This window comes from Microtus oregoni, unplaced genomic scaffold (assembly GCF_018167655.1).
Source record: "Microtus oregoni isolate MIOR12 unplaced genomic scaffold, Mior012 000000F_ref0000247, whole genome shotgun sequence".
NCBI lineage: Eukaryota > Metazoa > Chordata > Mammalia > Rodentia > Cricetidae > Microtus > Microtus oregoni.
Window position 1 is genome coordinate 8647503 of NW_024543059.1, and position 13903 is coordinate 8661405.

At 44.1% G+C, this 13903-nt stretch overlaps 1 protein-coding gene across 1 annotated transcript in view; it reads right to left on the reverse strand.

Moving 5' to 3' along the window:
• The window catches only part of Ankrd42 (ankyrin repeat domain 42), a 37499-nt gene extending 29848 nt beyond the window's left edge, over positions 1–7651 (reverse strand). Inside the window, exons 1-3 of the mRNA XM_041660192.1 lie at positions 7597–7651; positions 6297–7334; positions 706–869 (exon numbers count right to left, since the gene is read on the reverse strand). Coding sequence (XP_041516126.1) covers positions 706–869; positions 6297–7334; positions 7597–7651 — 1257 coding nt within the window. The remainder of the gene's footprint in view (positions 1–705; positions 870–6296; positions 7335–7596) is intronic.
• Positions 7652–13903: the final 6252 nt, after the last annotated feature.

The window sequence follows — 13903 nt, forward strand, 5'->3', positions numbered from 1 at the left end:
TGCATACTGATGTACAATAATTCCCTCAAACATTAATGAGCTTAATAAATGCCAAACCTGTACAATATTTAACTTTCTGGAGAGGAATGATCCTAAGTGTTCTGCGGGACTTTAATTTTTATGCAAAACATGAGCATGGTGTCATTGCCAGACTCTTCAGGTTAGCTTCTCTGCTTGTCTTTAGAACCTAGTCACCACATTGCAAAGAAGCACAAACTAGCCCCAGCAGAGAGGAGTCAGCAAAACATCTCCTAGGAAATAAGGTACTCAGTCTACATCTAGCATGGACCACTAGCTATGTGAGTGAATGAGACCTCAGGGGAGTCTAGCCTCGGCACACTAGCTCAATACTGGAGACTGAACCCAGGGTCTCACGAACACGAGGCAGAGACTCTCCCATTGAGCTACATCCCCTGTGCAGTCTTCAAGTCTTCTAACGAAAACCCCGGACGTCATGGAGCAAAGACAAGCTGTCACCGCCACTCAGCGTCTTAGTTCACTCACAAGCATTAAAAATGGCTACTTTACAACACTACAGTTTGGGATAATTCGTTAGTAAGCCCTCCTAAAAAGCACTCAGGTAACAGATGGAACTGAAAAGAAGATTATTTTGAGTGTCAAGCATGAAGTCTTATCCCTATCTGCTAAACTTATAAAACTATCATTGTCAATTATTTTACTTTAAAAGCAGTTAGAGTTTCTTACCTCCAGACTCCCAGAATGCGCTGCCCAGTGTAGAGGGGTGAACTGATGGAGAGCGTCTGCTTCGTTAAGGTTGGCACCGCGTTCCACTATGTCTGAAAGCTGCTTAACATCCCCAGTCCGCACCGCATCATGTAGGCTACCAAAATGCACCTTCTTCCTGGAACCTAGGGGAAAATCACGTTTCTTCACAAATCTTACAAAACTGCTAAAAAAAGATTACAGCATTGAACCAAAAGAAAGCATATCACTTTAGCTTCTGAATAATTTACTACAAAATTTAGATTAACCTAAACTAAAGTAAAGAAAAACCAAATCATACAAACAGCCATGTTCACAGAAAAATGTTTATATGCATGTGTGTTGGAGCTAGATAAGACAGAGAGCTTTGTGACTAGGGAAAGATCATAGCCACCAATATAACCATGCAGCCTTGAAACATGAGAAATCCCAGTTGCCCTGGTATACATCTCAAGAATAAGACCTATATGAAACATTTACTAAGCACCGTTTGTATAAACTAAAAATTGAAACCAACTAAGTATATCTTTTTTTTTTATTTTTTATTTTTTTTTTATTTTATTTTTTTTTTAACTAAGTATATCTTAATCAGACATTAGGTGTTAGTTCTGAGATAAACAGCATGCCCACTGACCCACCATCCTTCCAACAGCCACGATGGGAGACACTTGGGAAACAGAGGCAGGCATATCTCTATAAATCTGAGGTCAGTTTGGTCTATAAAGTGAGCTCCAAACCAGCCAAGGCTATATAGTAAGACTCTGTCTGGGAGGGAGGGAGGAAGGAAAGGAGGGAGGGAAGGAGGGAAGAATTAGCCTTTCTTGGTCCTAACAGACAACTTAAATGTCAGGAAAAACTGGCATTCTAAATCTAGAGAAACGAGCATATACAGAGAAACAGAATTGAGTTCAGCTTACACTTGAAAGATAATTCTGACGACCTGCCCAGGCTCAGTATCATAGTTAGGGTTCCCATTACTGTGATGGAATACCATAAGCAAAAGCAACTTGGGAAGGAAAGGACTTATTTCAGTTTACATGTCCCAGTCACAACCCACCATGAAGGGAAGTTGCTCTCCAACAACAACAAAAAGCCAAGTTGCAAAGAACCAGCACCGGAACAGGGACACAAAAGAACCAAAGATGAGTTGGAGAAGAGAGAGTACATGATCCTGGCTATGGGCCCAAGGAATGCAACTAAGGCTGAGAAGCCTGGGCGGGACAGCATCTTGGAGGAAATTCCGAGAGTTGTCCTTTCCTGTATGTGTGTACCAGTATGTCTTTATGCTGTGAGAGCAGTTACACGGTTCTTGCAATAGGTAGTGAGACACACGGTTATGGCTGGGCCATCAGGATTGAGAGTGTCTGGGGGAGAAATCCCAGGGCTGCAGCCTTTGTCTATGTGCCGTGGGGCAGCAAGCCTGCTTGATGAGGGATGTGGAGATGCTCTAAAAAACAGCTAAAGGTTTAGAGGGAATTTTGCAATTTTTGAGATTAGCACACAGCACAAGGGTCAAGATTGCCAGCAGCAGCAGCAGAGGTTGCCTGGCCTCTGTGGGGTGGTGGTGGCCAAGCAGGGACTTGTTTGTGTAAAGGAGCGATTGCCACAAGAAAGGGGAATGCAGCTAGCACCCTCCATGTTAGGCTCTGATTTGGCATGTAAAAGAAATAAACATGAAGATGCGATAGAGGTATTGGCTTGCCTCTTCAGGTTTGGGAGCCAGAAGGAAAAGAGTACAAGTTAGATCTATGCTCAAAGGCCCTTTGTGGGCTCCGTGAACATGGAACCCATGGGAAGATTCCAAGAGTGAGGAAAAGATGGTAAAAGCAATAGAAGATAATGCACGGGTTCCATCTCTAATAGAATAAAAGGGGAAATCTATAAGTCTAGCACGAAGATAGGGGTTTCAATAATGGTCTAGTGCAAGAAACTACGGTAATCGGGGAATTATTCTGTGCCTAAGCCACTGGAATTGGGGAAAACTCTTAAACAAGCAATGAAAGAGCCTGTCGCAGCCTGAACTGTGAGGCTGTGGGCCATGGGAGTGAACCCATCAGTCTGACCGCTGTGGAGGCAGAAAAACTGAAGACTATAACTCCCTATCCCTCCTAAGGGAAAAACTGCATGGCCTGAGGCCCTACAAGGGAAATCACCCCTAACAGACTGGCTTATCAGAGCCATTAGGAACATTTGGCTATCTCCAGCTGAAGTCCCCAGAAATGTCCAGACAGGCACTACTGAGAAAAGTAGGAATGAGAGAAGCCGCGCATGGACCTCAATTCTAGGCCAGATAGAACTGTGTTTATCCTAATGGAACGTAGTGGATTTGCTGGGCCCCATGGTGGGACAGAATCTTTCTGAAGGAGAGGCTTTGGCACCTGGCAATCTAGACCACCGTATAGGAGGAGGTGAGAAGAGTGAACAGGCAGGGTCCTGTCTGAATCACCCAAAGCAGATGTGTCAAGCCAGAGTTCCTAGGGAAAATACTGATAACAAGTCAACTTGCTATACTTGTGAGTCTTTGAAGGGCCTTACAGCAGTGGTTCTCAATCTATGGGTCGCAACCCCTTTAAAGGTCTAATGCCCCTTTCACAGGGATCACCTAAGACCACTGGAAAACACAGACATTTACATTTCAATTACACTTAGGAAGTAGAAACAAATATAATCTTATGGTTGTGGGTCACTACGACATGAGGGCACATGCATTAAAGGGGCACAGCATTAGGACAGGTGAGACCCACTGCCTTAAACAAGCCTGACTAGCAGTCCACCAAAGGGTGAAAAACAAAAGACAGGGAAGACAGAAGGTCCCCACAATACCTCTTATTAAAAAGGTGTCTCAGAGGGTGAGCCACCCAAGCCACTCCTCTGATGGAGAGGCCAAGGTTACCTACAAGTGAGGACCATGTGTAATGACCAGAGGCCTCACGTGGAGCTATGATCTATTGGTCCCCCAGTAAAGGTCATATTACTTGGGGGATTTGGTGGGTACTAGAGTTCAGTTTACCTTAATTCACGGCAATCCCCAAAAGCATAAGGGAGGTTTGGGCAACAGTAAATGGGTATGGTGATAAGACAGTACAGAGAAAAGGGATTGAGCTAGTTCTTGGCGGGGAGTTATTCCTCCCATGAGTATATGGCGTGTATTTCACCACTGCAAGAGAACATTCTGGGGATGGATGCATTGCCGGGTATAACACTCTGGGGGAGTATTACCCAAGAGTCCACACAGTGAAGACCAGTCATGTGTAGTCAGGCCAGACGGCAACATGGAAATTAGCCCACTCTTGAGGGTGGTGGAGGCCAGACACCCAGGGGGACTGCCCAGGGGCCACGATGAAGTTACAAAAACCATTAGAGAATTAGAGAGGGTAGAGATCAAGGCATTAAGAGCCCAATGTGGCCTGTAAAAAAGTCAGCTTGCTCCTTGAGAATGACTGAGAATTATATGAGGTAGCTCTCCCTATCCATGCAGTTGTGCTAAACATTGTTCAACTGAACACTAGTACAAGTGATGGGGTCTTTCCGTGCTGTATTGGACCTTGTTTGTGTTTGACTTGTTAATTTCTGGGATCACATGACCCCTGAGAACAGAGACGACAGACTTTCAGAGCGCTTCACCAAGGTTATCTTTGGTATGAGGCAGAGGTTGCCTTGCCCTGCCTGTCCCCTGGAAAGGTTTTATTATACATACGTAGTGCTAACTCTGCAAGTTTTACAGAAAGCCACTGGAGAGACAACCAGGGACAATGGTACTTCCACCCACCTTACCATCCTGCTGGGGCTGAGTGAATTTAAAGGAAAAGTGGGTTGTTAGAATAATAGCTGCAGAGTTTAAGTCCAAAAGGTGTACCCTAAATGGGTGAGAAAGGGCATTCCCAGAAGCAATAAAATTATTAAATAAAAACTCCAGTGCCCGGGTTGGGGAACCTCCTAGGGAGTTGTTGTCCAGGGAAGCCCCTGAGGCTCCATAAACCATAAAGGCTATTGCTATTGCTATTGGCTGTTTGCCAGAACTAGACAAGAAGACCCCGTTGCTGAAGGCACAGCATGTGCACGCTTTTACTGTCAGATGCAGAGAAACAAAGCTTAGGCTGAACTGAAAAACTCCCACCCTGATGCTGGCTTTCAGAGGGCCAGAGGCGGCCAGGCAGGCTGCTGACAGAGACCTGCTACCCACCTTCCTGCTTGGCTAGGAATCCTGGATGTTAAAATACTGATACCCAAGGCAGGGTGTGCCTGCATATGAAATAGCGGCTCTGCTATCATGGGCAAAACCAGCAGCCTTCCAGCTGGATTTAAGGCCCATTCCCCAAGAGGGAGTTCGTGTCTGGTACTGCAAGCCAGGACAAAACCTATGGCTTGGCAGATCATGTCCAAAAGGAGAAGCAACTTCTTTGGTTTTTCTAGATGGATGTGATGTCCCTGTCAAATTGTCCTTTAAACATGTTTGTGCCCGTAGATCGTTGTGGTTGTCAGCCTCACCTCATAACCGCTGGTAAAGCTCCTGAACAGGCAACTGTTACTCTGGCAGAGTAGCCTTTTTCTTAATCAGAGGTTGATATCTAACAATCACCCTCCCAAGTTTCAGGGATCACTGGGAAAGAGGGTATGGAAAGAATGTAAGAAGTAGAGGACGGAGTGAGAGATTCAAAGATTTCATCCTACAGGAAGCTCCTTAAGCAGGAAGGTACACAACTCACAATTGCTTTAATTTTTTATATCATTTTAGGAAGTCCCTAAAACTGACCAGATTCACTGGGCTTCTCCCTGTTAGAGTAAACAAAGTTGAGAGTCCCTCTCAGACAGAAGGGAGCTGAGCCACAAAGAAGATTCTCAGACAATCTGAGCTGCAAAAAGACTCTAAGAGGAAAAACCTGCAAAGCCTCTGGGACCAGCAGCCTGGAGAAGAGGTTCAGACCAGAGTCTCTGGGAAGCCATACTCTCTAACCTACTGAGCTGCCTGCAGGCTGTGCAGGACTCTCCAAGTTTCCCAGCTTTTCTGAACAGTCACCTGTGCTGGGGAGGGGGGTTGGTGATGCAACTGTCTCTGAGTCCTTTCTGCTCCTGTAACTTCTCACCCATACTCCTGTACGTAACCCCAATAAAACGCACTGGTTCACAAAGCTGGAGTTTGGTGTTATCCAGCACTTGGGTCTGTTGTGGGAGCCCTGTCTGGGGTGAGTAGACATGTGTTGTGTATCCCCAGGAAAAGCTTTACCACACAACACCCATCCTCGCAAAAAGGAGGAGGGAAAAGAACAGGCCATAAAGGAAGTTCCAACAGAATGAAAATTAGAAGACTAGGTAGATCTAATTTGTCATCTCCACAGTATCAAATGCCGCAGAAAAGAACTTACAAAAATCCATAATATTTCAGAAATGATGTTTGATCTGAGTAAGATGTCCGTCAGACATGTGAGGTAGACATAAGGAAAGCTCAAATAAGGGGATAGAGGCAATCGGTGAAAATAAAAGGGAATGGATGCATGAACATGTCAGCAACGCTGATGTCCCTCAAGTAGGAAAAGTGTTGTGGCCAAGACAAGGGATGACAACAAGAGACTCACATGAGTCTGCAGCCTCCCTAGAGGACTTGGAGGGGCCTGAATTGGCCACACCAGGCATGGTACGGTCCTTCTCCCTCGGACTTGGGCTCTGGGGAGGAGTGGAGCCCAGGCCCCTGCTGCTGCGTCGGTCTTCACTAGATCCCACGCATGGGTCACTGCTGCTGCAGCAACTGGATTCCTTGTCGCTGGCGCTGGGCCCCTGATCCTCCCTTCTCTGCCAAGAGCCCCTGAAGCGGGAATCTTCTTCGCTTTCTCTCTCCCAGAAGCCACTGAGGCGACGGCTGGCGTCTTCGCGGATGCTCACCCTGGAGGAGTCACTGGCCTCGTAGCCCAGGTCCTCACTTACGCCTCCCCAAGAACTACTGGGGCAGTGGCTGCCATCGACGCTTGCTCCTTCGCTCGAACCGCTGCGGCCGTCACTGCCTCGATCCCCCGAGTCGCTGGTTCGGGACCCTCGGGCTTCGGGGACGCCGCCCCAAGCGTCTTCGCTGACAGCTCCCCTCGAGTCGCCTCTCACGGCCAGCCATGGGCTGCTCGGCCGGGGGCCATCGTGTCCCCGGGCTCTCTCCTGAGACACACTGCGGGGCTGGCCTAGGTCTTCACCGACTCTTCTCGAGTCCCTGCGGGAAAAGCCGCCGTCCTCGCCGACTCGGAACGAGGAGGCCCTGGAGCGGCGGTCACCTTCTTCGAGGCTTCCTTCTCTGTGGCGGAGGCGACAGGCTGCCTGCTCTTCCACCACCCTCTCCCCGGAGCCGTGCGGGATGCGGGTCGCACACGCGCGGCGAGCGGCGCGGAGGCCGCCGTCTTCGGTCTCCGGGAACAGCGGGTGGCTGTGGCGGCGGCTGCCGTCCGCAGGAACGCTCGGCTCGGAGTCGTTGGCCAGCGTCTCCGTTCCTGCAGCCCGGAGGGAGCTGGCGGAGCCGTCGCCTTGGAAACAAGTACACTTCCGGCGTGCGGTCACTTCCGTATCCTTTATGCCGGCGTCACTTCCTGCTTCCTTCCTTCCTTTCACCTTTTTTTTTTTTTCCGAGGCTTCGCCTGCGGGAAGTCGCGGGACACTAGTACCGAGTCTATTTTGGTGGAATTTTGTGTTGTTTGGTTTGGTTTGGTTTGCTCGGTCTCCCAAGAGCCCTTCGGGACCTGGCTCTGGAACTCCCTGTCCTGGATCTCGCCCCCACGTGGAGGTCTCAGGACTGCGGTTCGCGTGGCCGACCTGGGTGCCGCGCCTGCGAGGCCTCCTCGTCCTTGGCAAGCCGGCTGTACTACTTCAGGGTTGGTTTGCAGGAAAACCCATTTTTACCCTCTGGCTTCGCAAAGAGAGAAACGGGGGCGATAGCAGGGGCAGCCCCGGCCATTGTTGAGTGCGTGGTTGGTGTCGGGTTCTTTGATGTTCGCTTGTTAGGTGGCTTCACCCAGTTTACAGGTCGACAATCAAGATGCCAGTAGTTTCCTCAAGCCAAATAGCGGGTAAGTTCTAAAAACAGCAGTGGTGGCTCAAAAGACGACTCCGGTCCTCCTACTTTAAATGCAGCGTTTCTTTCACTGTGACATTGTGTTGAACTGAACCAAACCTTTCCAACAACGTTGCTCAACGTGTACTCCTCCACTTCAGCTTTAGGAATGTCAGCGAGTTTTGTACTAGCCGCTGAGACTATACAAACTGTAAGCTTCGTCCAACTTGCTTGCACTTCTCAGTTGGATTTTTGTGTGCACATGCTTTCTCCTGCCAAGAGTAATGAGTTGGGGCCCTCTAAGCGAACTTTTCCATTTCTCTGTCTCTGAATATGTTGTTTGCCCTCCAGAAACTATTCTGCCCTCCCCATGGTTATGTTCCCTGAACGTTTGGAAAATTCCTGACCATGTACCTTCTCTCTTGAGGTAAATTGATTTTCTTTGACATAGCTTTTTAAATAGTAATAACTGACATTTCTCGAGTTTTTATGACCAGTCTAACTTTGTATTCATAGTTCCGTTACTAAACCCTGGCCGTTTTTGTCATTCTACTTAATTTAAGAAGCATCAAAGTTAATTACTTGAGGATACACAGTGAGGAGTAAGTACCTGCATTAGGATTCCTTCCACATCCTTGGTTTGTTTGTTTTTGCACATTCCTCTCAAAACCTGATTTCTCGAAGCCTTTCTTAGACATTGTAATCAACTCCGCATTTGGTTATCATCCCCTCCCCGAGGCGGTGAACCTTCTGGAAGGTAAGCGGTCTATCTGCAACAGTACCTAGGACATTTGCTTCAAGAGAAGGGCTGCGCGGTCGCTAGTGTGTTGGTGAGGGTGTGGGGTGAGTGAACCGATGATGCGAACAAACTTTTTCACTGTTGGAAGGGGATATGGAATTATTCGTACCAGTCTAATTTTTTTTTCTTTTTCCTTTTAGAACAGGGGCAGTTGCAACCTTTTGTGGGACAGGTATTTACTGAGAAAACAGCACCTGTGAGAACTGATTTGCAAATGATTTTAACCCTAACCTGTATTGTGTTTATTTCTTACAGATGAAGAAACAGGTCACATATGATCAGGATGACATTAGTAGGAGTTGGGGATTTGGAACCTACTATAACTAACTCTAACAAAGTGCTTTTAGCTACTTCAAATAGCAAAGGCTGCATTTCTGGGCTATGCTATATAGAATAGATAAACCTACACAATGGACACCGCAAATCTGAGATAGAGAAGAAGAAAAAACTGTCTTGGAAACAAGGGGAGCATGTTATAGAGGTCTTTTTTAAAAAAAAAATCAAAAAAATGATTATTTGACATAACATATACTAATAATTTGGCAAATTGACTTGGATAATTTAGGAAAATACAAATATCCAAAACTTGAGTCAAGAACTATATAATCATAAAAGAATATCTCAAAGTAATCTATCCTTGGCAGATATGAAGCTAACATAACCATAATTCAGAATTTAAATATAAATTACAGTGACTATGTAAAGTCTTCTAAATGCACTGCTCAGATAGATAACTGTAGTCACTGGAACACTTGACAATTAAAGGACATTTATAAGACGGTATACAGAGACAAGAAGGTGACTCAGCGTGTAAAAAGGCCTTGATGACCTGTGTTGGAGCCCTCCAAACCCACAGAATGGTGGGAGAGAACTGATGACTGCAAGTTGTCCTGTGCCCTCTGCACACTTGCTGTGGCACGTACACACGCATTCACACATGATGTAAACACACACTCAGTGCTTGGTCTTTTTAATTAAAGGGATAGAAAATACAAAATAGTAGCAGACATATGATCTACAGGCATTAATTCATGTTATGATGCAATGGAGAACAAATAGAGCAAGTGCATGTAATCTCACTTCGTTCTTAAAAATTAATCTTAAGGGAATTTTAAGTTTGGAAAGACCCTATAACAAGTGAAGGGAATATCTTTATACTTGTTATTCAATTCTTTAGGATGAAAAATAAGCAAATAAAAGCATGCACCACATATAAAGTGGAAGGTAGTTTTAAAGGTAATGGTTCACAATTAAGCTAAGGAAAAGCACACTGGTTTTGGCAGTCATTGGTAACAGCAGTTTTAATAAAACCATCAAGATACAAAATCGGATTGCATAAGATTTTAAGGTAAGTTGACAGTAAAATCAGTTTCTCAATTGAAGCAAGGCAAATTCCTACTAGAATGGACATAGGAACATTCCAGAAAATAGAAATTATTTTCAGATAGGAAACTATAGTTCTAGTTAATGACTATTAGGTGTCCACACCTGGCTTGTTTTTAATTGGTTTCTTTTTAAAACTTTGTGTGGGATTTTTGTGTGTCACAGTGTGCATGGTGAGGTGATGAGACACGCCAATCTCCCACAAATCAGCTCTGGGCATTATTCCAGAGCGGGGCCAGCTTAGGGCAGTTTGGTGTTGACAACTATCTCTATACCTTTGTCCTCATGAACTCCATAAACTTATTTTAAAATTAAGGAAGTTTCACTGTTTTGCCCAAACTCTCTGGGCTCAGGTGGTTTTTTGTCTTGGTCTCCCAAGTAGCGAGGACCCTGCCATTACACCCTGTTGTGCCTATGCACTCTACACCTCTCCCTGATGCCCTCTACCATGCCCTTGCCTTGGACATACCTTGGATAATTTTGGGCTCTTGGTTTACTCTTTGTTTGCTGAATAACATTCTACCTGCCTCTAGGAACTGACCCTGTTTTGAATTAGAGACCTGATACCATCATCCGAATTGAGACCACCATTTTTTTTCTCAATTTCACATTATTTCTGTGAATGTAGTAGAGGATCATACATGCTGCGGTGCTCATGTGGAAGTCAGAGGACTTGTGGGAGTCCTTCTATTACATGGGTTTTTTAGTATTTAAACCTAGCTCATAAGACTTGGTTGGTAGCACCTTTACCTACTGATCATCTCGCTGGTCCACAAATTGAAGCTATTCTTGACAATAGTCTGCTAATTTTCTATTCCTCTCCCTGCCCATTTTCTCTTTTTGTAGCTCAAACAAAGGGCCTTACACGTATAAAAATGTTGTACCACCGTGTAGTCTCAGCCCCTGTCCGATAATGAGTTTATGTAGTTTAGACTGGCCTTTAACTTTTGAACTTCCCAACTCTGTCTTAGAAGGACTGGAATTATACCACACCTGGTCCGTTTATCTCTTTGCAGCCATACTTAGAAGTTTCCTTAGAATTTCCTCAGTAATTTTTACTAGCCTCTTTTTTGATACAGCTATAATGCCAGCTACTCAATGAGAAATTACGTAGAATATAATTCTCTTTGAGGCATTCACTATGAGTGTGTGTGTGTATGTATAGTGAATAGCTTAAAGGATTTAGTGATTGTAGTTTCCAGAGCAAACTTCAAAATTTTTACATAGGAAAATTAACATTGTAAAGTCAACCTGAAACCTCACTTTAGGAGATGAACTATTTTTCTATGGTCTCAAAAATTTCAACTTTTTCAGGATCTTATGTGATTGCCTCCATTATGTGTGTACCATCTATCTGCCTGTTGTCTGCAGAGGCCAGAAGAATCACAGCCCCAAGAACTGCATTACAGAAGTTGTCATCCACTCATTGAGGGTGCTGGGATATGAACCCAGGTTCTCTGCAGGAACACCAAGTGCTCTTAAAGGCTAAACCATCTCTAGCCCCCAAAACTTTTAATTCAGAAAGTCTTCTGAAGCTTTAGTTTTATTGTGGTTGTTTTGCAGAGTAGTTGATACTCTTTCCTCCAAAGCTGAGGGTAGACATTTTCTATCTTTGGGAGCTGAAGTCTTAATTCTGGTCATTCCTAAGAGTCAACTTGGAGGTTTTTATTAGATGGCCTTGAATAAGAGCCACTTTGTCACGTTTGTCCTCTTACAAAGAGAGAGTAGAAACTGACAGTCCAAAATGTGAATACCATTCGTCATCCCAGAAAAAACCTAGATCTCAGCAGTAATGTCTCTGACCATTCATTGGCTTTGTTTCAAACCCATTTGTCCGCTCAGTTTGATTCCAATGCAGCCCTCTAATGTTACACCTGTCCATACTAGCAGTTGCACCTAGCCTAAGTACCCATATTAGCTCTATGTCCACATACTAGTTGTGTCTCACTGTGTGGTTCCTACTGGCCTTGAAGGTTTGTTTTTTTGTTTTTTTCGAAACAGGGTTTCTCTGTAGCTTTGGAGCCTGTCCTGGAACTACCTCTGTAGACCAGGCTGGTCTCGAACTCACAGAGATCCGCCTGCCTCTGCCTCCCTAGTGCTGGGATTAAAGGCGTGCGCCACCACCGCCCAGCTGGCCTTGCATTCATAGAGATCCTCCAGGCACCTCCAAGTACTGGGATTAAGGGTGTACACGATGTCTGGCTCATGTACTGTCTTAATCATACTATATTTTTGTAATTTAATTTACCAGCATTTTTCCATTTTGGTAATTCTTTATCATCTTCCTACCTACCAGTATTTTCTTTTTTTTTTTTTTTTTTTTTTTTTGGTTTTTCGAGACAGGGTTTCTTATTTATAATTATTTGGTAGTAGCTATCAGTGACCTTACAAGAAAAAAGAATGTGCAGCAGGACACATGGCCTTCATTATTGGACAGTACAATTCTTTCATGGCAAAGTTCATGTATAGCATCATTTGTGCTGTCCTATAATGAATGCATTTATATTTTGCTTTTAACTGGAGATTTGAGGGTTTTGTGCCCTTTTTTGTTGTTCTTTAAATGTGTATGGGTGTTTTGTCTGCTTGCATGAAAATGTACCATGTGTGCCTTTTTAGTCTCAAAAAAAGAATACTGTGGTTTAGCCATGTATAACATTTTGAAAAAAAGAAATAGGGGCTGGACAGAGTGTGCAAAAGTTTAAGAGCACAGGCTGCTCTTGCAGAAAACCAAGTGTGGGTCCCAGTATCCATACAGCAGCTTACAGCTGGCTGCAACTCAAGTTCCAAGGGGTTTACTGCCCTCATCTAGCCTCCTTGGACACCACGTACACAGATTTATCAAAAGGTAATTTTCCAACGGAACGTTCCAGCTATGGCCCTATTTTCTGTGCATTCCATCCTTAGCTGTCCTCTGAGGCCACTTCTAAACTGTTCTATTCCTGAACAATGTTTGGTAGTTTTATCTACTTTGGTTATAAAGTAAGACAGAATCAGGTTTCACACTGTACTTTTGGAGTAGCTAAATTGTAGTCATAAATTAAGAGTAACCTTTGGTGCTATAACTAAAGAAATCATACAAAGAACGCCCGCCAATTCTGACCACAAAACAAATCTTAATTTTTTTAAACAATGACTTTATTTCATGTGCATTGTTATTTGCCTGCATGCCTGTCAGTATGAGGGTGTAGGATCCCCTGAAGGTAGAGTCACAGGTAGTTGTGAGCTGCCCTGTGGGTACTGGGAACTGAGCCCAGATCCTCTGGAAGAACAGCCAGTGCTCTCAACCACTGAAACATCTCTCCAGCCCCCTATGTCCCTATCTTCTAGAAATGGTAAAATATTGTATCTAGGAGTGTGGCACTGCACTCATGTTTTAAAACACATGAAAGGGTCACATTCTAAAGTCACTCAAGAAATACAAACCAAGATTCTTCATCATTTAGTTTATTACATGTATGAATATTAACATCTCGTGGTATCCATCTAATTCAATCAAAACCAACAAAGGAAAAAGTTAACCATGTTTTTCATATGAACATTCTTACACAGAATCCCTGTAACTTAAAATTGAAATATGTTCATTTGCATTAAATTGACAATCCGAAAAATATTTTCTAAAGAAAAAAAAATCACTTTTAGTACTTGAATATATTTGTTAACTGCTTGATGGTATCAATGTCCAAGTTCAAAAGTAAGTATTACTGTTTCATTACGTACTTTCCAAAAAAAATGGATAAGTGGATGATTCTAGTTGGAGATACATATCTATATGTGAACACATATGTCCTTTTTTTTTTTTTAATTTGGCTTTTCTATTTGAGAAAAACGAAGTTTGAACTTTGTTTCAAGTCCTGGGAAGCTACTAGAAAAAAAAATCTCACATTAAGGATGCTGTTCAGTTCCATTCTTACCCAATAAAAGTATAGAAACACTGTCTTTATTTGATGGTGTGCATAAATATTACACTCCATGGA